The following is a 26,061-nucleotide window of genomic DNA, read 5'->3' on the forward strand; positions in this document are numbered from 1 at the left end:
GAACATTTCCATCACCCCTACAGTTCTCTCCTGTCCCCTTGCAGTCAGCCTCTTCCTCCAGTCCCTGTTAATCACTAATACGCTTTCTTGTATAAATTTCGCCTTTTCTAAGGTATTATATAAATGGAACCATACAGTAGGTAGTCTTTTTGTATGGCTTTTTTCTTTTAATTTAACATAGTGATCTTGAGATTTGTCCATGTTGTTTGTATCTGTAGTTCATTCCTTCTGATTCTGAGTCTGTTGCATTGAATGATGTATCACAATTCGTTTATCCATTTACCCATTGATGACAGTCTGGGCTGTTTTCAGTTTGGGGTTATCATGAATTAAGCTGCTGTGAAATTCCAGTAAAAGTCTTTGTGTAAAGGTATATTTTGATTTTTGGGGTGGTAAATACCACAGTAGGATTGATTGCTATGTTGTCTATAAATATATGTTTGACTTTATAAGAAACTGCTAAACTGCTTTCTAAAGTGACTTACTATTTTGCATTCTCCCAGCAATGTTACCAGTGTTTCAGTTGCTCCATCTTTGGCAACACTTGGAATTACCAGTTTTTAATTTTAACCATTTGAATGGCTGTAGACTGTTATTTCCTTGTGGTTTTAATTTACTTTTCCCTGATGAGTAACGGTGTTCAGCATCTTTTCCTGCATTTATTTACCATTCATAATCTTCTTTGATGAAATGTTTATTCAAATCTTTTGCCTATGTGAAAAACATGTTTGTCTTACGGCATTGTAAGAGGTTTTGTTGTTGTTGTTGTTATGTGTATTTTAATATTCGAATTACCAGTCCTTTAGAAGATACATGTTTTGTAAATATTTTCTCCCAGTCTGTGGCTTGCCTTTTCATTTTCCTAACAATGCTTTTTGAGGAGCAAGACTTTAAAAGAATTTTGACGTAGTCAAATTTACAAGTTTTTTTCATGCTTTTTTAATGCATGCTAGGAAATCTTTGCCTAACCCAGTGTCACAAAAAACATTCCCCTCTTTTCTTCTAGAAGTTTTGTTGTTTTAAGTTTAACATTTAGATATATTTTGAGCTCATTTTTATAGACAATATGAAGTTTGAGATTTGGGGGAGATTTATTTGTTTGTTTTCACATGAACACCCAATTTTTGCAACTTCATCTGTTAAAAACCTATTCTTTCCTCATTGGAATACCTAGACATCTTTGTCAAAAATGAATAGGTCATATCTGTGAAGGTCTATTTGTGGATCCTCTCTTGTTCTTTCGATCTGTATGCCTGTCTTTATACCAGTACCAAACTGGCTTTATTAATATAGCGTTTTTAAAAAATAAATTGATTGATTGATTTTGGGCTGCGTTGGGTCTTCGTTGCTGCCCGTGGGCTTTCTCTAGTTGCAGCGAGCAGGGGCTACTCTTTGTTGTGGTACACGGGCTTCTCCTTGTGGTGGCTTCTCTTTGTTGCAGAACACAGGATCTAGGCGTGCGGGCTTCAGTAGTTGTGGCACGCAGGCTCAGTAGTTGTGGCTCGCAGGCTCTAGAGCGCAGGCTCCGTAGTGGTGGTGCATGGGCTTAGTGAGATCGTCCCGGACCAGGGCTTGAACCCGTGTCCCCTGCATTGGCAGGCGGATTCCTAACCACTGCACCACCAGGGAAGTCACAATATAGCTTTTTTTTTTCTTTGTTTTTTGGGGGGCATGGATTTTATTTAATGTTTATCTCTACGTTTTTGGGAAATTATCCAAACTTCTAAAAGTACTTTTTTTAAAATTTATTTTTTTATACAGCAGGTTCTTATTAGTTATCCGTTTTATACACATCAGTGTATACATGTCATTCCCAATCTCCCGATTCATCCCACCACCACCCCTGCCGCTTTCCCCGCTTGGTGTCCATACGTTTGTTCTCTACATCTGTGTCTCAGTTTCTGCCCTGCAAACCGGTTCATCTGTACTATTTTTCAAGGTTCCCCATATACACGTTAAGATACGATATCTGTTTTTCTCCTTCTGACTTACTTCACTCTGTATGACAGTCTCTGGATCCATCCACGTCTCTACAAATGACCCAATTTCGTTCCTTTTTATGGCTGAGTAATTCCATTGTATATATGTACCACATCTTTTTTTTTTTTAATTAATTAATTTATTTTTGGCTGTGTTTGGTCTTCGTTTCTGTGCAGTCTTCTTTCTCTAGTTGTGGCAAGCGGGGGCCACTCTTCATCGCAGTGCACGGGCCTCTCATTGTCGCGGCCTCTCTTGTTGCAGAACACAGGCTCCAGACGCACAGGCTCAGTAGTCGTGGCTCACGGGCCTAGTTGCTCCACAGCATGTGGGATCTTCCCAGACCAGGGCTCGAACCCATGTCCCCTGCATTAGCAGTCAAATTATCAACCACTGCACCACCAGGGAAGCCCTAACACATCTTTATCCTTTCGTCTGTCAATGGGCATTTAGGTGGCTTCTATGACCTGGCTATTGTAAATAGTGCTGCAGTGAACACTGGAGTGCATGTGTCTTTTTGAGTTACAGTTTTCTCTGGGTATATGCCCAGTAGTGGGATTGCTGGGTCATATGGTAATTCTATTTTTACTTTTTTAAGGAACCTCCATATTTTTCTCCATAGTCGCTGTATCCATTTACATTCCCACCAACAGTGCAAGAGGGTTCCCTTTTCTCCACACCCTCTCCAGCATTTGTTGCTTGTAGGTTTTCTGATGATGCCCATTCTAACTGGTGTGAGGTGATACCTCACTGTAGTTTTGAGGTGCATTTCTCTAATAATTAGTGATGTTGAGCAGCTTTTCATGTGCTTCTTGGCCATCTGTATGTCTTCTTTGGAGAAATGTCTATTTAGGTCTTCTGCCCAGTTTAGGATTGGGTTGTTTGTTTTTTTAATAATGAGCTGCATGAGCTGTTTATATATTTTGGAGATTAATCCTTTGTTGATTCGTTTGCAGATATTTTCTCCCATTTCTGAGGTTTGTCTTTTCGTCTTGTTTGTAGTTTCCTTTGCTTTGCAAAAGCTTTTAAGTTTCATTAGGTCCCATTTGTTTACTTTTGTTTTTATTTCCATTACTCTAGTAGGTGGATCAAAAAGGATCTTGCTGTGATTTATGTCAAAGAGTGTTCTTCCTTTGTTTTCCTCTAAGAGTTTTATAGTGTCTGGTCTTACATTTAGGTCTCGAATCCATTTTGAGTTTATTTTTGTGTATGGTGTTAGGGAGTGTTCTAATTTCATTCTTTTACATGTAGCTGTCCAGTTTTCCCAGCACCACTTATTGAAGAGACTGCCTTTTCTCCATTGTGTATCCTTGCCTCCTTTGTCATAGATTAGTTGACCATAGGTACGTGGGTTTAACTCTGGGCTTTCTATCCTGTTCCATTGATCTATATTTCTGTTTCTGTGCCAGGACCATACTGTCTTGATTACTGTAGCTTTGTAGTATAGTCTGATGTCAGGGAGTCTGATTCCTCTAGTGCTTTTTTTTCCCCTCAAGACTGCTTTGGCTATTCAGGGTCTTTTGTGTCTCCATACAAATTTTAAGATTTTTCGTTCTAGTTCCATAAAAAATGCCATTGGTGATTTGATAGGGATTGCATTGAATCTGTAGATTGCTTTGGGTAGTATAATCATTTTCACATTGTTGATTCTTCCAATCCAAGAACATGGTATATCTCTCCATCTGTTTATATCATGTTTAATTTCTTTCATCAGTGTCTTATAGTTTTCTACGTATAAGAGTCTTTTATTCTCCCTAGGTAGGTTTATTCCTAGGTATTTTATTCTTTTTGTTGCAGTGGTAAATGGGAGTGTTTCCTTAATTTCTCTTTCAGATTTTTCATCATTAATGTATAGGAATGCAAGAGATTTCTGTGCATTAATTTTGTATCCTGCAACTTTACCAAATTAATTGATTAGCTCTAGTAGTTTTCTGGTGGCATTTTTAGTTTCTCTATGTATAATATCACGTCATCTGCAAACAGTGGCAGTTTTACTTCTTTTCCAATTTGTATTCTTTCTATTTCTTTCTGATTGCTATGGCTAGGACTTCCAAAACTGTGTTGAATAATAGTGGTGAGAATGGACATCCTTGTCTTGTTCCTTATCTTAGAGGAAATGCTTTCTGTTTTTCACCATTGAGAATGATGTTTGCTGTGGGTTTGTCATATATGGCCTTTATTATGTTGAGGTAGGTTCCCTCTATACCCACTTTCTGGAGAGTTTTTACTTTCAGTCTGAATGTGTCACTAGGTCTGAAGTGGGTCTGTTGTAGACAGCATATATATGAGTCTTGTTTTTGTATCCATTCAGCAAGCCTGTGTCTTTTGGTTGGAACATTTTAATCCATTCACTTTTAAGGTAATTATCGATACGTATGTTCCTATTACCATTTTCTTAATTGTTATGGGTTTGTTTTTGTATGTCCTTTTCTTCTCTTGTGTTTTTCACTTAGAGAAGTTCCTTTAGCATTTGTTGTTTGGTGGTGCTGGTTTGGTAGTGCTGAATTCTCTTAGCTTTTGCTTGTCTGTAAAGCTTTTGATTTCTCCATCGAATCTGAATGAGACCCTTGCCAGGCAGAGTAATCTTGGTTGTAGGTTCTTCCCTTTCATCACTTTAAATATGTCATGCCACTCCCTTCTGGCTTGTAGAGTTTCTACTGAGAAGTCAGCTGTTAACCTTATGGGAGTTCCCTTGTATGTTATTTGTCATTTTTCCTTTGTTTGCTTTCAGTAATTTTTCTTTGTCTTTAATTTTTGCCAGTTTGATTACTATGCGTCTCAGTGTGTTTCTCCTTGGGTTTATCCTGCCTGCGACACTCTGCGCTTGCTGGACGTGGGTGGCTATTTCCTTTCCCATGTTAGGGAAGTTTTCGATTATAATCTCTTCAGATATTTTCTCGGGTCTTTTCTCTCTCTCTTCTCCTTTTGGGACCCCTATAATGCGAATGTTGTGTTTAATGTTGTCCCAGAAGTCTCTTAGGCTGTCTTCATTTTTTTTCATTCTTTTTTCTTTATTCTGTTCTGTGGCAGTGAATTCCACCATCCTGTTTCCAGGTCACTTATCCGTTCTTCTGCCTCAGTTATTCTGCTATTGATTCCTTCTAGTGTATTTTTTATTTCAGTTATTGTATTGTTCATCTCTGTTCTTTAATTCTTCTAGGTGTTTGTTCTTTAATTTTTCTAGGTCTTTGTTAAACATTCCTTGCATCTTCTTGATCTTTGCCTCCATTGTTTTTCCGAGGTCCTGGATCATCTTCACTATCATTATTCTCAATTCTTTTTCTGGAAGGTTTCCTATCTCCACTTCATTTAGTTGTTTTTTGGGGGTTTTATCTTGTTTCTTCATCTGATTCATAGCCCTCTGCCCTTTCATCTTGTCTGTCTTTCTGTGATTGTGGTTTTTGTTCCGCAGGCTGCAGGGTTGTGGTTCTTCTTGCTTCTTCTGGTGGATGAGGCTATCTATGAGGCTTGTGCAAGTTTCCTGGTAAGAGCGGCTGGTGGTGGGTAGCGCTGGGTGTTGCTCTTTTGGGCAGAGCTCTGTAAAACTTCAGTCTGCTTGTCTGCTGATGGATGAGACTATCTGTGAGGCTTGTGCAAGTGTCCTGATAGGAGGGACTGGTGGTGGGTAGCACTGGGTGTTACTCTATTGGGCAGAGCTCAGTAAAATTTCAGCCTGCTTGTCTGCTGATGGGTGGGGCTGGGTCCCTCCCTGTTGGTTGTTTGGCCTGAGGCAACCCAACCCTGGAGCCTACCTGGCCTCTTTGGTTGGGCTAATGGCAGACTCTGGGAGGGCTCACGCCAAGGAGTACTTCCCAGAACTTCTGCTGCCAGTGTCCTTGTCCTCACGGTGAGCCACAGCCACCCCCGTCTCTGCAGCAGACCCTCCAACACTAACAAGTAAGTCTGGTTCAGTCTAGTATGGGGTCACTGCTCCTTCCCCTGGGTCCCGATGCACACACCACTTTGTGTGTGCCCTCCATGAGTGGAGTCTCTGATTCCCCCAGTCCTGTCTAAGTCCTGCAGTCAAGTCCTGCTACCCTTCAAAGTCTGATTCTCTAGGAATTCCTCCTCCCGTTGCCGGACCCCCAGGTTGGGAAGCCTGATGTGGGGCTCATAACCTTCAGTCCAGTGGGTGGAATTCTGTGGTAGAAGTGTTCTCCAGTTTGTGAGTCACCCACCCGGCAGTTATGGGAATTGATTTTATTGATTGTGCCCCTCCTACTGTCTCATTATGGCTTCTCCTTTGTCTTTGGATGTGGGGTATGTTTTTTGCTGAGTTCCAGTGTCTTCCTGTGGATGATTGTTCAGCAGTTAGTTGTGATTTCGGTGCTCTCACAAGAGGGAATGAGCACACGTCCTTTTACTCCGCCGTCCTGAACCAATCTCCCAAAAAAGCTTTTATATATAGTAAGTCTTGAGGTCAAGTAGTGATGAATTGGGGAGAATTAACAATTTAACAGAATTGAGTTTTCTGATCTATGAACATGGTGTCTCTACTTAAGCCTGCTTTAATTTTTCTCAGTAGTGTTTTGCAGTGTTTAGAGTACAGGTATTACTCATATTTTATTAAATTTATGCCTGATTATTTTATATTTCTTGATGCTATTGTAAATTGTATTACTTTTGTTTTTAACTTTAATTTTTAATTGTTCACTCCTAATATATAGGACTAGTATTAATTTTTTTTTGTACATTGACTTTATAACATTCAGCTTTGCTAAACTCGTTTATTCTAGTAGCATTTTTGTAGATTCCTTGAGATTTTCTCCATAGATAATCATGCCATCTATGAATAAAGTATTAACTACTTCTATTCTACATCTTTGCATTTTATTTCTTTTTCTGCTTTACTGCATTGGCTAGAAGCTGTACCTATTGAATAACAGTGCTGAGAGTGGACATTCTTGCCTTGTTTTTGATCTCAGAGTGAAGTATCAGGATTTTTTAAATAGATGCCCTTTATCAGGTTGAGGAATTTCCTTTCTGTTTTCAGTGTTCTATGAGTTTTAGATGTTGAATTTTGCCAAATTCTTCTCTGCATCTCTTGATAATCATTAGTTTGTGAGAGGTTTTGGTCTATTAATAAATTGATTTTCAAATGTTAAACCAACCTTGCTTTACTGGGATGAATTTGGTCATGATGTTTATCTTTTTTCTATATTGCTGGATTCAGTTTCCTAATTTTTGTTCAGGATTTTTTCGTCTATGTTCCTGAGGATATTGATTTATAATTTTCTTACGTCTTTGTCTAGTTTTGGTGTCAGGGTAATGCTGGGCTTATAAAATGAGCTGTATATTGTTCCCTCCTCTTTTGTTTTCCTTAGGAGTTTGTGTAGAATTGCTATTATTTCTTCCTTAAATGTATGGTGCCATTTACCTCTGAAGTCATCTGGGCCTGGAGTTTTCCTTACAGGAAAGTTTTAAACTATGTATTCAATGTCTTTAATAGAATAAGGGTGTACAGATTATCTGTATCTTTTTGAAAGAATTTTGGTAGTTTGTGTCTTTCATGAAATGCTTCCATTTCATCTAACTTGTTGTATTTCTTGTTCGTAATGATATTTCCCTATCATCCTTTCAGTGTCTGTAGGATCTTTAGTGATGTCCCCCTTTAAATTCTTGATACTGGTAATTTTTAACTTAGAATTCTTTTCTGGTCTATCTAGTTAAAGTTTTACTGATATCAATAAACTGATCTTCTAAGGATCCAGCTTTTGATCTTATTGATTTTATTTTTCTGTTTTCTCTTTCACTGATTTCTGCTCTTTGTTTTACTCATCATGTTTGCTTTGAGTTAATTTTGCTAAGTTCTTAAGGTGGAAGCCTAGATCACTGATTTGAGACATTCCTTTTCTAAAACAGGGATTTAATATTATAAATTTTGCTCTAGGCATTATTTTGGCTGTATCTCACAAATTTTCATATGTGGTATTTCTATTTTTATTCAGCTTGAAATATTTTCTGATATTTAATGTTTCCTTAAGATTTCTTTTTAGAAGTTTTTTAAAAATTTTTTTAAATATTGGGTTTTTCCAGATATCTTTTTGATTTTGGTTTCTAATTTGATATTGTTGTGGTCAAAGAGCATGTTTAATATGATTTTAATCCTCAAATTTGAGACTTGTGTTATACGACAGAATATATTCTATCTTGGTGAACATACCATGTGCATTTGAAAAGAATGTGTATTCTGTTGTTGGGTAAAAGGCTCAGTATATGTTGATTAAATCAAATTGGTTGATGATGTTTTCCAAGTTCTTTATGTATATTCTTGCAGATTTTGTGTCTACCTGTTTTATCAATTACTGAGAGAGGGCTGTTGAAATCTCTAATGGTAGTTTTAAAAATTACATTATTTTTAATCTAATGAAAGTAGAAAGTCATAATGTTAAGATGGTTTGGAGTTGTAAAGGCTAAATTTTAAAAAAATGTTTTAAGGCGGGTGTATGTGCTTCTTAATATGCTTTAGAATCACGTAAGTTTGTATTCCATTCCCAGTCCTGCCATTTATTACCTTAGCAACTCCTCTAAGCGTAGCTGTTCTTTGGATAGAGATATTACAAACTTCTTGGAGCTAGTGTGGGGATTAAATGCAATAATATATGTAGAATTCTTAACCTGATGCCCAACATACAGTAATTCTTGAACAAATAGGAATTATTTTTGCATTTTCTGAGTTGCAACCTAGGATGTGAAATGCATATTTCAATATTTGATCCCTTTCACCTGTTAACTTGTTTTTCTTTTTTATTCCTCCATTGGCCCGCACCATGATCTTCCTCTTTGTATATCTTTTTTCCTTTTGTTTTTATATGCCTAACTTTTACTGACAGTTTCTTTAGAGTCTTAATTGAGTATAGATTGCCTTGTGTTGTGAAAAAGGTTTTTTCTTGACATAATTTTACCCACTTTGCAATAAAATATTAAAGAAAAAGATAGGAGTGTTGGTGTGGTAGATACACTTGCAACCGCTGTATAAACATCCCACACTACTTCACTGTCTGAAGGTCAATCTCTTTTTCTTTTTCTTCAGATAAACCGAGAAAGTTGGTGTACCATTGAGCCATGCCCAGATGCAGCATCTCTCTTGGCTCCGACGCAGAGCGCAGGTACGCGGGGATTCTCCAACTTCCAATTTGCTTGAATAACTCATCCAAAATGTCCATTTTCTAGAGCCACATTCCCACTCTAATAACAGATTGTTTGATTTCAAGGTCTGTCCTTCATGAGCATTAATGGGATAAATCAGAAGAAGGGGTGTATGTGATTTGGGTTTGTAGGCATTTTGTCTCACAGTTGAAAAATGAGCACGTAATTACCTAAATTTCACTTCAGTATTAAGTTTTCACATGTGGCTTTATGATTTATTAATTCATCTGTGAAGGCGTATGTGCTGTGCATATATGTACATGTGATAAAGGTTTCTTATTATGGTAAAACTATAAATATGTATTATTAAGGACTAATCCTGGGGCTCTCGATTTTGGCTGTACATTGAAATTACCTAGGGAGCTTTAAAAATGTAGTGATCTCTGGGTCCTGCCCCTAGGGATTCTGATTTAATTGGACTAGGGTGTGGTCTGGGCATCAGAATCTTTAAAAGCTCCCTTGGTTCCTCTGCTTTGTAGCCAAGATTGAGAGCCATAATCTTTGGAAGTATTGTCAGCAATTGAGTCTTTCCTTAAGCACCCATGAGGTATTAGTAACATTGGATGAGGGTAAAATTCTCTTAAGACCTTGCTGGTTAATGACACAGCACATGATCTGTGGTTAGTTAGGAATCCCAACTTTTTATCCAAGTTTGGCCACTAATTCACTGTGACGTAAGGTACGTTCCCTAATGTCTGTGTGCTCTATTGTCTTCCATCCCTAAAGCCTTACTGGCCTTGCTTAAGGGAAGAGTCCGAATGACCTGGTGAGTAACTGAAGTCTCTGTGCCTGTTCTTGCAGCTGGTAATTTGCATTTTGGGCTCTTGAGTCGACTTTACCCAACAAAACCTCTGTTAACCTTTCCAGTTTTCATTGACCTGCTTTAAAAATTACCGAGTTTTCATTTACTGGTCTTTTAGAGACAGTTTAGCTGTGGATGTCCTGCAGTAGTATTAAATTTAAAGACAGATGGTTCAAATCCTCTATCTCCAGAGAAGTTTCCTACTGATTCTCAGTCCTCTGACTTTGCTCCAAAGGAAGCGTCAGAACAAATATGAAAAGTTTTTTTCTGTTTTTCTCTCACGTGGAGAAAGAGGTTAAAGGATATTATTATGCTGTAGTTGTGTTTCGGGTCTCCGAATATTATAAGACTGATCTTGTTCACAGATGTAACTTACATTTTCCCTATCTCTCCCCCTAGAATCTTCTACTTAAAAGTATAGAACTTACTATGTTTTGGTTCTTTAAGCTGTTTGGGGCTTTTTCTAAAAGTATAATTACTCTCAACCACTCAGGCAGTGAAATTGTCTGCTGTGTAGAGGCTGCCTCATAATTTGAATATTCACAGGAAGTTTCTTCACATGCTGCTGTTTATTTTACTCATTTAAGGAAATGTATTTTGAACCCCTGAGCATTTTCCCCAGGGCATAATCTTGAATTTTGTTGACCTTCTCCATACCCCAGGCCCCAAAAGACTTTGGTTTTTTTAGAGTGATTCTTTTTAAACTTCAGTTTATCAAAACCCAAGATCTGGATTATGCTTCTGAACTTCAGACCTGAGATTTTTATTTTAGGCATATTGTTTTGTGAATTCTAGGTACTTTCAGTCATGTAGGTTTCTTTTTTTTTTTTTAAACATCTTTATTGGGGTATAATTGCTTTACAATGGTGTGTTAGTTTCTGCTTTATAACAAAGTCAATCAGTTATACATATGTTCCCATATGTCTTCCCTCTTGCGAGTCATGTAGGTTTCTTTCTTTTACTTTTAAACACAGCTCAAGAGAGCAATAGTGTTAGACTAAATAAGGTAGTAACATTTAAAATCACTTTGTATACTCTTCAATCCAGGATAAATGCAAACCTACTTAAATAGGAATAAATAACAGATGCATTATGATTAACATGGTTCAGCAAAGCCCAGTGAGTGGGCTGCTGGTAAGTCTTCCTACCCTTCCCCAACTATAATTTATTTACATATGTATAATTGAAACCTAAAAGACCAGATAGCACTTTAAAAGTGCACATTTTGTTAGCTTTTAAAAAGCTAGTGGCTCAGGACACAAAAGTTATAGACAGATTTATATATGGGTCGTAAAATGGGGTTGGCCCACCTCAAAGTGTAATGTCCTTACTGGATACTTGTCAAATCACACGTTACAGGTTAATGAAGCCTTAACTCCATTAGGCATGTTTATCGCATGCCTGCTGTGTACTCAGGGGCGGAGTTCTGGTTACTATATATATAAATTATTACTCACCATCCCTACAACTATTTTAGGGGGGTACAAATCATCCCATTTCATTGGTATGGAAATGGAGACTTAGAGGGTCAAATTCCTTCTTGCCTGGGATCTTTTTGCTATAAGTATTCGGATCCAGATTTGAGCCCCATCAGCCTCACTCTGAAACCAATGATCATTCATTCCTGTTTATACCTTTGTTTGCTGCTCCACTTTATTCCTTAGGAAGGGGGGCATGTAAGAAGAAAGGAAAGATTTTATCCATTTTGAAAACTTGTCAACACATGTGAAATGAGGTATAGATTAGCTCTGCCTTAGGGTCCCCCCACTTCCATTTGTGGGGTTTCATAATGGCTTAAGGTCCTTTTCTCTCCCTTGTTCCTCGTTTTCATAGTTTTCCCTCCTCCCCAGCTCACCAACCAACATTGTATCACAGCAGCAGATTCTCATCCCAGACTTGGTTTGTGGTCCCTTGTAGTGCTGGCTTGGATTTATTTTCTGGGTGAGGTATTCCTACCAAGGCTGAGTCCGGATCTTCCCCGTGGATTTTCCATTAGAATGTCTTAAGCTGCTCTGTTTTCCAGGTCTGGAATTGGGACGTGGTCTGTTTGACTGCCAGCTGGACAGCTAGCACCTTAGCATAGTTGCTGCGGCAGCCCTTTCTTTCCTTGGCCAGTCCCCCTATTTTCCCCTCATCCATGGAGTGGAGTTTTTGATTTTTCCATGTGGGGAAAAGGTGTGGGGGGAACAAGTAGAAAAATCACAGCCACCAGCTCCACCCAAGTTAGTACATACTCTGGGATGTGGGAAAAAAGGGACCAGAACTCCAGAATCCCCATGATTTCCAGTCTTTAAAAGGCAAGGCTATTCCCATTAACTGACACACTCAGAAATAGTTTGGACCAAGACTGAAATGGACCAAGGTAATTTTTTCTTTAACTGAAACATTTTCAGATTAATCTGTGGGCCGTGCCTTTATTCCTATGGCATCCTTTCTGTACTTCTGTGTTGAAATTACCTCTTAATATATTCATTTCTACTACAAAATTGTAAACTACTCCCCCCTCCACATAGACAGAAACATTAGGCATCTCTTTTTATTTGGATAATTCCCAGTACCTAGTCAAATGCCTAACTAATAGAAAAGGTAATTTTATTGACAAGTGATTCATGACCTGTATCAGTGCAGTGCCTCTTTGACCCTTCCTCTAAGATTCCTGGCTAATGCAGGGCAAATTATTTACTGATTGATGATCAGTTATTAGTTCATTTAGATAAGAAAAACTTCCTCTTCTCATTATCTCTGAACACAGACCTGTACACACACACACACACACACACACACACACACACTTATTGTCTAAGCATAGACTATAAGAATTAAAAGAGACATTAGGGGTCGTCTAGTTCAGTCTCCACTTCCACTTCTGTGCAGACAGCTTTTTTGAAATGTCTTGCCACGGTCACTCAGCCTTTGCTCCAGCCCTTCTGGTGAACGAGCCTCATGACTTTATAAGGCTGCCAGCCTATGGCCCGAAGCCCTGTTATAGTGAAGCTCTGGCTTCCACTTGGCGGGCTTTGTTCTCCCTCCTGAATGGCACAGGGCAAATCTGCAGCCATCCTCAGACACATTTTCTTCAAGCTCCTCTGCAACCTGAATGTATCTCAGGTGTTTCCACTCATGGTCACCTCATTACCATGCATGCATTTTTGTTTATCAGTGTTTTAATTTAATTTATCAATATTTAGGAACAAACACAACCGTATAGGTGCAGTGTTGGTGGCACATACTGGCCAGACTGTCCCCATTTTGGATTTGGGTGCATTGTCTATTAATAGAGCCTAAAACTATTAGTATTTGTTTTGCCATACCCTTGTATTGTGAACTCCTCTTGAATTTGCTTTCAAGCAAAACCTCCAGGTAGAGTTCTCATGAACTGCTAGGTAGCCAGGTTATCTACTCTGTCCCTCATCACTTAGTGTCACCTGCAGGTTTGATAAACATACGTATGTTTTTCCAAATCATGCTTAATGCTAACTAGAATGGAAACGCTTCATTCTTCAAAACTTCTTGAAGGAGGTTGATGTCTTACTTGGTTTCACCATGTACATAGAGATATTTTTCTCTCTGTTGTTATCAGGTCACATGTCCTTTTTGTTTACAGAGTTAAAGAAGAGAATGGGTTAAATACTTTGCTAATTTAAGCATACAAGTCTTTAGAATCCCTAGATGTACCAATGTAATATTTCTATCAAGGCCCTCTCTGTCTGGTTCACCAGAGTCCACATCCTAGTTGTTGAACTGAAAACAGATTCTAGATTATATATTTTTCTTCATCACATTATTCATCCAATGTCAGATCTATTAAAGGTAGGAGAATTTAAATAGTTATATTTCTGTTATTGCTTAATAGAACCCGTGAGTTTAATACACAGGTATGTTTTATTAGTTATGCTCCCCCTTTGTCTTTTATCTCAGTATTTTGATAAAGTAACAAGTTTCCAGAAAGAACTTAAGTCTCAAAAACAGAAATTGCCCACAAATCCTGTCACATAGTTTCCTAATAAGGAACTTCTGATTTTGATAACAAAAGAAATAAATTCTATAACTACCAGGAGGAAAAGATCATTATTTAAATACATAGGTGGAATTATGGTTCTAAATCATCATTTTATCTTTCTGTACCTGTGGTTTACATGACAAACTCATGGTTGTCCTGTAGTAACTGTATCAACTGAGAATTAAAAGCTACTAATTCGACTGTGTCCTTTACAGCTTCGTAGTATAAGGAGGGAGGGAGATTGATCAGTTGGTTGATTTAAAAGGCTGGAATGAAAAGAAACTGATTTTTTTTTTAAAGCAGTGGTTGAATAAATTTTCTTTTTCAGAATGTGATAACTTCCTGGATGTTGGATTGGGCAGAGAGTGTGCCTCAAAACAAGGTGTCCTTAAAAGAGAATCTGGGAGTGATTCTGACCTCTTCCACTCACCCAGTGAAGAAGTGGACAGCATTATCTTCTCCAAGGTACTGTTGGACTCAGTGTGTGACTCCTGCTAGTAAGATGTGACTCCTACTAGCCTTACAGGGCTTCTCTTCAGGTCTTAGAGAAGTGTAAATGCCCCCTTTCAGAGAATGAAGCTCCAGGTTGCCAGGCCTTAGAAAGAGGCCTTAGCCACTTTATTTTCTGTAGAATCATGGCTGGTTACGTACAGGTTTTGAAGCTCACATTGAAGCCTAAAGAAATGGAAGTTCCTTTATTGTGAATTAAATCAGATGACAGTGAATACTTCTCAGGGGGCAGGAAGGAACCACAGCTCAGACTGTATGACGTCATGTGTATAAACTAACCACAGAGCCTTCTGATTAATGTGTTTAGGCCTGAAGCTCGCTGTTGAGCTTGGTGATGTCACCTGTCCTCATGGAGCCTGCTTAATTGGAAGTTTCTAGAGCTCTGCTCAGGAATCCAAGCTTTCTCACTAGTGAAAAGCCAAGCCCATCCACATGAATCACCTCGTGTTTTCATATAATTTGAAGCTCTGAGAGAGTGTGTGTGTGTGTGTGTTGGTGGCGGGGGGCGGGGGGGTTGTTGCATTCTTTTGCTTATGTTTGTATCTGGTTGCAGCAAGGTTGGTTTTGTCTCCTAAGAAGAATAGAGGCCTTTCCCACAGCAGGATCAGCAAATGGTACTCAGTTATATGCCACAAGTGCTTGTCTTTATAATAGAGAGTGGTTGAGGGGGCAGAAACATGGCAGCTGTGCAGACGCCTTTGTGAGGGTTCACGATGACTTTGGAGAAGTAATGAGAGCAGTTGGGGTTAGTGGCTGCTTAGGTTCTCCAAGGCAGCGTGATGATGCTGGGTTTAAAAGTTACACTAGAAGAAGGCTTACCGTTCTGGGACTCTGGTCTGGAATGTATTTAAGCCTCTGTGCATTTACTTTCACTTTCCCTTCATTTTTGCTCAGTGGCTCTCGTATGCCTGCTTGGCCTCCCCTCGCCCTTTTCCTCGTTCCTTTTCCTTGTGGTCATTGTCTTCCAGAGGGCCTTGGAAAGACTCATGGCATTGTTACTCATAGAAGGGATTCTGTAAAGTGAAAAGTCCACACAACTGGGAGGATCTGTCCTTCTCCGAAGTTATTTAGGGAGAGGGACACCAATATGATCTTTTTTTTTTTTTTTTAACCAACAGAATTTAGGTAATTTCCACTGTGATTCTGAGGTTTTCATTGTAAGGACTCCTAAAGTGTCCACCTCCCCCCGTGGGGGAATACCATTCTGAAGGTGCATGTCTTTAAAAATGTATTGCTTTTATCCGAGATAAATAAATTAGATAATATCTCTAAGTTCCAGCTTTAAAACAGTCATCAGTAATCACTGAAGCTGGGTCATGGATACATGAGGATTTGTTAAACATTTATATATGTGTGAAAATTTTCTTAGTAAGAAATTTTTAACAAATTGCAACGTCTCCATTAAGAAATAATTGCTTGAACCTCCTAGGTGCGTGACAGCTTGCCCTGGGCGTTACCATCTCTGCAGAATGATAGTTATTTCTGGTTACTAAATTGAATGATTTTCCTAGCTAAGGAGAATTAGAATTTACTACATTTTACCTAATTATTCGAACTGCCAAAAGCACTTAGGAGATTGTTCATACAAGTGGCCAGTGCTAGATTTGGCAGTTTTTTCAGGATGACTGGACAGATACAATTGTTAAAGGTTGAAGCATATCCCTGAATAAACTTTGACCAACATTTCGTACTGGGGTGTCTCAGGAAGTCGAGAAATGGCGGATGCACTTTCACCTCTTCATGCTGACAGAAGAATGTCTGATGGCCTGGGGTGAGATTTGGAGGGTCCTTCCTCGTAGTGTCTCCGCTCTACCACTGTTGTTAGTGACAGAGAGGTTTTGCAATAATGTTTTCTCTAGCATTCATAAAACCCAGGGTTTACATGTGAAGGGAAAAGGAGACAGACAGACTCATGTGTACAAGATGCTTACTTTATACTAGGCACTGAACAGAATTTTTAAAGTATGTGATCACATTTCATGCTCCCAGCAACCCTGCAAGGTGGGTGGTTTTATCTTCATTATACTACTGAGGAAATAGAGGCTCTGATTGGTAAAGAGGTTTACTCAAAATTACTCAGCTGGTAAGTAACAAAATTGAGATTTGTACGTAGCCCTAACTCTGAAATCTGTTCATTTTCTGTTATTTTGCTCTCAACCTCCAGACACCTGCTTTAATAACCAGTGCTTTATATAGAAGCATGGCAGTGGCAGACAGGCCATCAGCTACTTCCTTAAAAGCCTTCCTCTGTGGTCATCCACACAACATGTACTGTGAAACATCAGACTGTCCCAGAGTTTCTTCTCAGGCTCCAGCCCTCCCACTCTCTCTTCTCTAAAAAATAATCTGTAGGCAAGGCATTGCAACATCCTTTTCTGCGAACCATGAGTGGTGCATTAGGTCACTTCCTGCAGCCACTTGTGTGACTCTGGCCTTAACAGAGGTCTCTTTAACATTAGCCTGCGATGTTTGTCAGAACTTTCCACTTAATCTTATGTTTCCACTCAGTATGCCTGCCTCCTGGCAAGTATGACTCTTTGGTGAGTGTTGTGAGCTTCATGTTTATTCTTATGGATATTTGCTCGTTTCTAAGTTCTTTTTTTCCATAGATCAACAGCATAAAATTTAAATTTTGTTTTTAACGTGAGAAGAAATCCTAGGATGCTTTCTGGCACTAGCTAAGAAAGAAAAGTGTGATCATAAAATACACCATCTGGGCCACTCTGTTATCCAAAAGGATAATTGAAAGCCACAGAAAATACTGATAGTTGCTGCCTCTTTTCCCAGAGATAAAGTAAAGCCCTTACACCTTGTTTTTTCCTCCAAGTTATAAGACATATCCACAATTGATTAAGAAAATCAAAGTAACTCCCCTAAGATGCTAACCCTTAAAGGAAAATCCTTTATTTTATATTGCTGTAGTTTGCTCGCAAGTACCTAAACACCAAGCCAGAAATTTACCTTTTATTTTAAACTTTTAGAGATAAAAGTAAATATGTTTACAGAATCCAGATTAGAAAAACTATAATCACTTATGAATAAGTATTGAAATTATTGTAATTTCAGAACTGTGAAGCAGGGCTGATGCTTGCTGTCAGATACTTAAATAAAGTATTTTACATAAATGGATTAAGTGATTGGCATACATTAGGATTTTAAAATATGAGCTTTTATTTTCAAGGCACATGGCAGAGTGTCCTGTGTATAATATAATAGATAATAATTTATAAGTATTTGACGAGTAAGTGAATGAAAATTAAAGGGCTAGTATTTTGGCAATATTAAGCATGATTCCTTCAGGTGTAGTAATAAGATATAAACTGCATAGCTATTTCTATATTTCTGTGTATATAAGTGTATATAATGTTTACACCTCTCTATATACATATCTATATCTTACCTATATGGTGTAACACTGGTTAAGAAAGCCAGTCAGGCATTTTTTCCCCCAACATTTTATTTTAAAAATTCTGAAACAGAAAAGTTAGAAGAATTGTGCAGTGAACATCCACCACCTAAATTCTGCAATTAACTTTTTATTATATTTGCTTTGTTACATAGTTATGAATCTGTCTCTCATTCTTCCACCTACCAGTTCATCTAATTTCTTTGATGCACTTCAAAATAACTTACAGATATCAATACACTTCACCCCTAAATACTTAGAATTCAGTATTTGTTTATAGGGTTGTTGTTTTTTGTTTTTTTATAAAATTTACATACAATGAAGTATGCAGTCTCAAGAGTACCATTCAATGACTTCCCTCCCAACTTTATTGAGTTATAATCGACAAATAAAAATCATATATATTTGAGGTGTATGACATGTTGTTTTTATATATATATATAAATAAACACACATATGTATGATACTTACATACATATTACATACATACATTTGAAGTGATTACCACAATCAGGCTAACTAACATATCTGTCACCTCATGTAGTTACTTTTTATGTGTCTGGAGAAAACACTTGAGATTTACTTTCTTGGCAGATTTCAAGGATACAGTACCTTATTATTAACTATAGTGACCATAGTGTATATTAGGTCTCCAGAACTTACTCATCTCATAACTGAAAGTATGTTCCCTTTAACTAACATCTTCCCATTTTCCCCACCCCTCCAGCCCCTGGTAACCACCATTATACTCCCTGTTGCTATGAGTTTGACATTTTTAGATTTCACATTTAAGTGAGATCGTGCAGTATTTGTCTTTCTGTGTCTGACTTATTTCACTTAGCATGATGCCCTCAAGATGCATCCATGTTATCGCAAGTGGCAGGATTTCCTTCTTTTTCAAGGCTGAATAATTCTATATCCATTCATCTGTCGTTGGATACTTAGGATATTTCCATATGTTGGCTACTGTCAATAATGTTGCTTTGAACATGGGAGTGCACATATCTCTTCAAGACAGTGACTTTATTTCCTTTGGATATATACCCAGATGTGGGATTGCTGGATCATATATGGCAGTTAGTCCTGCCTTTAATTTTTTGAGGAACCTCCATACTGTTTTCCATAACAGCTCTACCTCAGTGACCTTTGATTAATGCATTCACCCATCTTTGTAACCTAAATGCCCATAAGGATATGGGCACTTTGGAAAGTTTTCTCATGCCCCTTCCCAGTCTGTCTCCTCTCTAACCCACTAGAGGCAGCAACTGTTCTGATTTTTTTCTACCACAGGTTAATTTTTCCTATTTCAGAACTTCATATAAATGAAATATAAATATTATCATTCCTCTTAGATGAATACCCAGGAGTGGAATTTCTGGATCATATCGTAAGTGTAGGTTTAGTTTTATAAGAAATCGCCAGACCCTTTTCCAAAGTGGTTGTACCATTTTTTATTCTCAACAGCAAGAATGAAAATTATAGTGGCACCACGCCCTTAGCAACATGTATAATTGTTTTGTTTTGCTTTGACTGTAGCATTTCTGGTGTGCATGTAGTGGTAGCTCACTGTGTTTCTGATTTGCTTTTCCTTGACACCTAATGATTATGTTAAACACATTTTCATGTGTTTATTGGCCACTTGTGTGTATCTTCCTTTATGGAATGTCTGTTCATCTCTTTTGCCCATTAAAAAAATTAGATCGTTTGTCTTTTTGTTGTTGAGAAGTAGAAATTCTATATATGTATCCTGGATACCAGTCCTTTGTTAGATTTACATTTTGAAAATATTTTCTTCCACTCTATGGCTACCTGTTCACTTTGATAATGCTGTCTTGATGAACTGAATTTTTAAATTTTTGATGAAGTGTAACTTATCACATTTTTATAGTATTGCTACCTGTGTCCTATCTTGTTATTGATTTGTCTGCCCCCAGCTGCAGTAACAGCTCTGTAGTTTTTAGCAATAGGATTGAATCCTAGCTGTACCTAGAATCACCTGGAGAGCTTGAAGAAGAAGAAGAAGAAGAAGGGAAAAAAACAAAGACAAAGAAAAAAAGTCTGGCCCTTACTCCAGATCAGTTAAATTAGAAACTTGAGTTTATTATATAACCTCACTGAGCTTCAGTTTTCTCATCTATAAAATGGGAATAAGAATAGCTACTAAAGCAAATAGTTGTGAGGATTAAAAGAAATCATACATCGAAATCACTTAGTATAGAGCCCCACACATGGTGAGTATCCAGTAAATAATTATTATTCAAATTTATGTAATAGTTATACTGCACATATATTTAAGTAATAGATTCTCTCAAGCTTTATATAAAAATCATCATTTGTTTTGGACTTTTACATTAACTTTTATTTATGTAATTATTTTGTAATTTCATTCTCTCTAGTTTATTCGGCCTTAAATTAAGCAAAACCCAAGTATCCTTGGGTCACTCTGCTAGACTCAGCCCCTGCCCCTGAAAGCCAGAACGGTCTGTTTATAAGGCTAGTGTTGGAAAGACCAGCCACTCTCATACCTTTGTAGTGCTCAGAGGGCATTCTCTCTGAGGCCTATTGGGTTTTTCTAGCCTGTTAACCATTTGCAGATTTTCAAAATTTTATAAACCCCAAGGAGAGAGAAGCTGATGGTAGAGATGATAGTTTTTTGTGTGTGTTCCCGTCCTCCTATATGCAGGAGGGAACCAATTATGAAAACTCAAGAGAGGAACGATTTGTGTGTCAGTCTCAGGTAGACTTGGTCTTAATTTCCCTAGTATGCTTGCCTTCTCGCATGCATACGTGACTCCCAATCACCCCTTCTCTCCTGTTTCCACCTTTTAACATCTCTTCTACTTCTCTGCCCTAACCCAGTCTTAATACTCATCACAATTGTTTTGGCCGTTTGTTTATAAGAATGAAAAAATATATATACATATATTTCATTCTTATATAAATGCGTAAGTATTCATATAAATATATATTTATATTATATATATATGTATATTACATATATATATATATGCATATATATATATATATATATATATATAGGACTTGGGATATTATTCCTGATTGTCTGGAGGAATGGCAGCATGGGATCAGTTTAACTAGTGCCTCTGATTTACATGGATTCAAATCTAAGTTTTAAAAAATGTGTTAGTTTAATTGATCCCATGGCACCATTCCTCCAGACAATCAGGAATAATTTCCTAAGTCTTGAAAGTCGTCTAATTAGCAGACATTTTAAGAGAAAAGACCTCTCTGAAGAAAGACTGACAACTCAAAATCTCTTAAGAGGAGCTTCAACTATTAGGCATGGAACATTCTGTCTGTGTCAGAAGCCATAATTTTTTTCCATTTCTAATAAATATAAATGAAAAAACAGCATCCCCCAAAATCTGGTACTTTTTTGAGGAGGGAGGAAAATGGTGGAAGTAGTAGTTCTCACATCTGTTATTTGGCAGACATCTCTAGAAACTGTAGCACTAACAAATTCAGGGACTGGAAAGGGAACATTGCAAAAACAGTTCAAAAGTTTTAAAAACCTGCTTTCCTTCTTTCCTCTGTTATCCATGATTTAAATGGACAATACTTTTCAACAGACCTTATATTAATTTCTAACCTTTAGATCTAAAGATCATCACATGACTTATCCATAGACACATACCTAGCTGTAGAAAGGCTACGACCATACTCTGGGTTTGATTTCTCATTACACCACTGACTACTTTCTAGTCTGCAAAGGTAGTGTAAAGATGTGATGAAGTTGGGAAATTCTTTTGAGAATGCTAAGAAAAACTTGGAAAAAAGTAGTTTAGAGCCTTCTTTAGATTCAGTCTAAAGTTAAAACCATTTGCCTCAGTACTTAATAAATGAGCTCAGTCCTAATTTCTGAATTTGTCCTATTTTTCCCTTTTCAGATAATAACTGCTAGCTCACAAAAATACTTGAGTGTAAGAATATTGTACTGTGTGAACCTGATTCTTAAATCAGGATCAGGAATGCAAAACTAAAGAAATCACGTGTTACTATGAAAAAACTCCCAGGTCTTTTATCTTGTGTTTTTTGTTTTTTAAAAACTCAAGAGTTAAAAGCACACACCAAGAAATGCCATAGCACACACAAGGAACAAGGCTATGTTGAGGCTGTATGCTAGGCAGATTTCTCCTTTTTACAGAGAAACCTATTCTACCATCTGCAAGTCATTTTCACACTGGGAAGAGCTAACTTGTACGAAGAATGTGTGATAAATGGAAACTTCAGCTCAAAAGCTTTCATATCTTTTGAAGCCTTGCTTGTGTGTTTTAAAACAGGCTCATCACACATTTTGCTTTTTTGATGCCCATTCTGCTTGTCCCTTGGTATTGTTTTGAGAATTAGACATTTAGGCAGCTTTCGTTTCCCAGGACCGCTGTAACCAATTACCACAAATTTGGTGGCTTGAAACAATATAAATTTATTCTTTCATAGTTTTGGAGGCAGGAGGTCCTAAAAGCAATGTATCAGAGGGGCTGCTGTCTCTTCTTATAAGGACACTACTACTTTTGGATTCAGGAACTACCCTAGTGTAGTATGACCTCATCTTAACGAATAACATTTGCAAAGACTCAACCAAATAAGGTCACATTCCGAAAAGGATGTGAACTTGAGGAGGACACTATTCAACACAGTACAGTGAAAAAGCTAAGACATCCTAAAAGTGTCTTCTAAAGTTGGTATTCATGACCATTTATAGTCTCCCTTTCTGTGGAGAGTGGCCCCAGGAATAGAAACTTTAGGATGCCCAGGTCAATGCTCACTAACTTAAAAGGAGTCATCGATAATTTTATTTTAAAACAAGACCTACCCTGTTTTAGAATCTGCTTGGTAAAGCATATAGTTTTATTTTACAGTGTGGCCCAGTGAAGGGAACACTGAGGACTTTTCTGATATTGACTTTGAGATCTTATCCTTACAGGGTGGGTTTTTTTGTTTGTTTGTTTTTTAAGGTGATCTTATCCTTACAGGGTTGGTTTTCTTTTTTTTTAAGATAACAGAACAGGACAGTTTAAAAGTTGAAATCAAGCTCCATTCAAATCTTGCTTCTCTTGTACTTGGAGGGGTGGGGGAGCCCATGAGACAGTCTGGGCCTCAGATTTCTGACTGTCCAGTGGTCCCCTCGCATCTTTCCCTCACTCGTCGTTTAAAGAGCAATTAACGTAGGAAACGGGATTCTACAGGGTGGAAAAAAAAGCTCATATGAGCTGGTGAGATCCAGCCCCAGCAGTATAAAGAATGCTTTCAGAAGGTACAGTGCTTTTGAAGTGTTATGTTAAGCCTTTAAAGTGGCACTCCCATTAGTATGGGAGTTGTTTTCTGTTTCAAAGCTAACAGGACTCATTAGTTTCCATAATTTTTAAAATCTTTCTTGAAGAGCTGTAAGTTTCTTTACTCCTAATTAAAACTGAGTAGACTGACTGATTAGGGAAATACTGTGAAGGGGAAAAAAAAAAAAATCACAGAATATCTTTCTCTATTCCTTGCTCCCTATCCCATAAGAATGCAAAATAAGGATATTAAGACAGTACAGTGCCAACATCTGTAACTCAGAATGTGAGCGTGTATCTTTTTAGACACTTATCTTTTGGATACATTTATTTTTTGAATGCCATGATGCTTACCTTTCCCTCACCCATCAAATTATGTGTTCTGGTGTCTTTCAGCACGTGGAGAATGTCAGGCCACTGGGATCAAAATGGCACAATTCCTGTTAGGCTCTAGAAGTTGGCCAGGGAAAGAGCATCATCACTTTATCAAAGGCTGCATTGCCAGGACTGATTATTTTATGTACAGTTTGGCTCGATAAAACTCAGCCAGTACTCAGTTAAAGGAAAAAAGGGGATAGATTTCTTGCATTTAGGTGTTTGTGGCCAGAATTTGGGCATTTGTGGCAGACTTTAGGTGGGATAATAAGCTATTCTGCATTTTTCAAAATGCTACTGAAAACAATTAGACTTGCTTTTGGAATGTAAACTTCAGTATATCACTGTTGTAGCCAAGCACACTACCTTGTTTTTAGTTAAGGCTTGTAAAAAAAAACAAAACAAAGAAAACCTAAACTTTATATGGTATGAATTTAGAGTTTTCATAAGCAGAAACCTCAGAGACATAGTTTCCCTTCATTTCAGTTGATGGTATTGACTGAAAAAAACTGACTTGAATTAGATCTGTTCCTCTGTAAAAAAGGGAAAATGATGTACTTCCCATCTGGCACCTCTAGTAAAAGGGTAAAAAGAGCATAGACCTCGACCCTACCTTTACTGGAGGCTGTTTAAATCCATCTGTGATCATGCTTTAAGAAAGAAATCTGTTTGAAGCCAACTGTGATCTTGCCTGTCCTACCCACTGTAAAGGCATTGGCTCGCTGGGGAATAACAGAGAGCTGTCTGCTTGGTCCTGCCATTTCCAACCATACGTGCTTTCTCTCCATTACAGCCTGAGGAAGAACAGTTGGCCTGTGATATCACTGGATCCAGTTCCTCCACCGATGACACAGCGTCCTTGGATCGACATTCTTCTCATGGCAGTGATGTGTCCCTCCCCCAGATTTCAAATTTGAACAGGTCCAGAGACCAGCAATGTCTTGATGGTTTCTACAACCATGGGGTGGGAGCTGAGGGTCGAGAGAGTGAGAGTGAGCCTGCTGGCTCAGGTGAGATGGAAGAGGAGGAGATGGACAGCATCACTGAAGTGCCTGCGAACTGCTCTGTCCTGAGGAGCTCTATGCGCTCTCTGTCCCCTTTCCGGAGGCACAGCTGGGGTCCTGGGAAGAACGCAGCCAGTGACGCAGAAATGAACCACCGGAGGTGAGATGGCAGGCTGTTTGTCTAGTCTCTCAGTGTCTGCTTGCTTTTGATTTGGTGGTATTATTAGTAAAAGATTTTAGGAGACACCATGGTATAGAAGAAAGAATATAGGCTTTGGAATCAGGAAAATCTGTGTTTAAACTCTAGCTCTATAACTTTCTATGTGGATAACCTTGGCAAGTTACTTGACCCTTCTGAGCTTTAACTTTCTCATCTGTAAAACACCTGCCTTTCTGAATATTTGTAATAATAAAGATTACAAGTGAAATATGTCAGTCACGTGGGTGTTTAATAAATGGTAGCATTTGTTCAGGCCAGATTTGTTCATGAAATTCAGAGATTAGAAAATTGGGGGGGGGGGATAGTTTCATGTCAGTTTTGAATTAAGAAATAAACATGAATTCTTAAAGTCTCAACGCATCTAAGTCTTCACGGTGCTTCATAGAAATTGCCATCTGTTTCTAGTGCAGAGAGTTTTGATGAAGTCTAAATTACCAGTGTTTAATCCTTAAGAGATCATAATAATCATTCAATTGTTACTGTTTTTCCATGTATCACTCAGTCTTGGGGCTCTCTTGTAAGTGCCACCCAGTCTCATACCTTCAGTTTGGAAGCAGGCTCTAAGAAAAGTTGGATTGGCTTCTGACCATTGGCTGCCTAGATGAATTTAAGCAGATGGCTTTAAGTGTAAAGAACAAGTGCCATGATGCCTACTGTATGTGCAAAGGTGTGCCTGCTCCAAAGCTACTTTCTTAATGAGGACAAGCAGCCAAGGGAGGAGGCTGACAGTGTAAAACAATTGATAGAACGGTTCACCAGCAGCAATTATCGGTTTATTTGCTTTTTAAAAATTCCTTGCACTCCTAATATTTTGGCTCATAGCTGTAAGTACATGTAATCTGATCACATTCACTTGCTCATTTATTCTTTTATTCGGCCACCATATATTAAGCACCGCCTGCACGTCAGGCATTTCTACGTTCTGGAGACCCAGAGGTGAACAAAGTCCCTGCCTTCATCATATCTTACACCTTCCTGACTTGCTACCCTTTTCAGATTCTTTTAATAACACATTGTCTCGTGTAATGTTGCAACCTCTTCATGAGTCAGGTGGGATTAACCCCATTTTTGCAGATGAGACTCTGCAGGTAGTTTATATCATTTACCCAAGGTCAGTGGGATCCAGGTTTCCAGTTTCCTGGTCAGGCGCTCTTTCTAGAACTCCGTATTATTCTGGGGTGGAGCTCAGAATGCTAAGCTTAAAAATAAGCGGTTGCTTTATCTGATGGGCAGTTTTTATATATATTTGAAATCCTAGATTATGTAAAAAGCAGTTCCTAAAAGCTTTCCTTCCCAGCTTTATTCAAGCTGTACTTTTTTTTTT

The 26,061-nt window shown here is 38.1% G+C and overlaps 1 protein-coding gene across 1 annotated transcript in view; it reads left to right on the forward strand.

Annotated features, from left to right (window-relative positions):
- AKAP13 (A-kinase anchoring protein 13) overlaps positions 1-26,061 on the forward strand; it is a 111,421-nt gene that overhangs the window by 13,533 nt on the left and 71,827 nt on the right. The window contains exons 2-4 of the mRNA XM_065872946.1: positions 9,011-9,086; positions 14,257-14,393; positions 24,307-24,677. Coding sequence (XP_065729018.1) covers positions 9,011-9,086; positions 14,257-14,393; positions 24,307-24,677 — 584 coding nt within the window. The remainder of the gene's footprint in view (positions 1-9,010; positions 9,087-14,256; positions 14,394-24,306; positions 24,678-26,061) is intronic.

Source organism: Phocoena phocoena, chromosome 2 (genome assembly GCF_963924675.1).
Source record: "Phocoena phocoena chromosome 2, mPhoPho1.1, whole genome shotgun sequence".
NCBI lineage: Eukaryota > Metazoa > Chordata > Mammalia > Artiodactyla > Phocoenidae > Phocoena > Phocoena phocoena.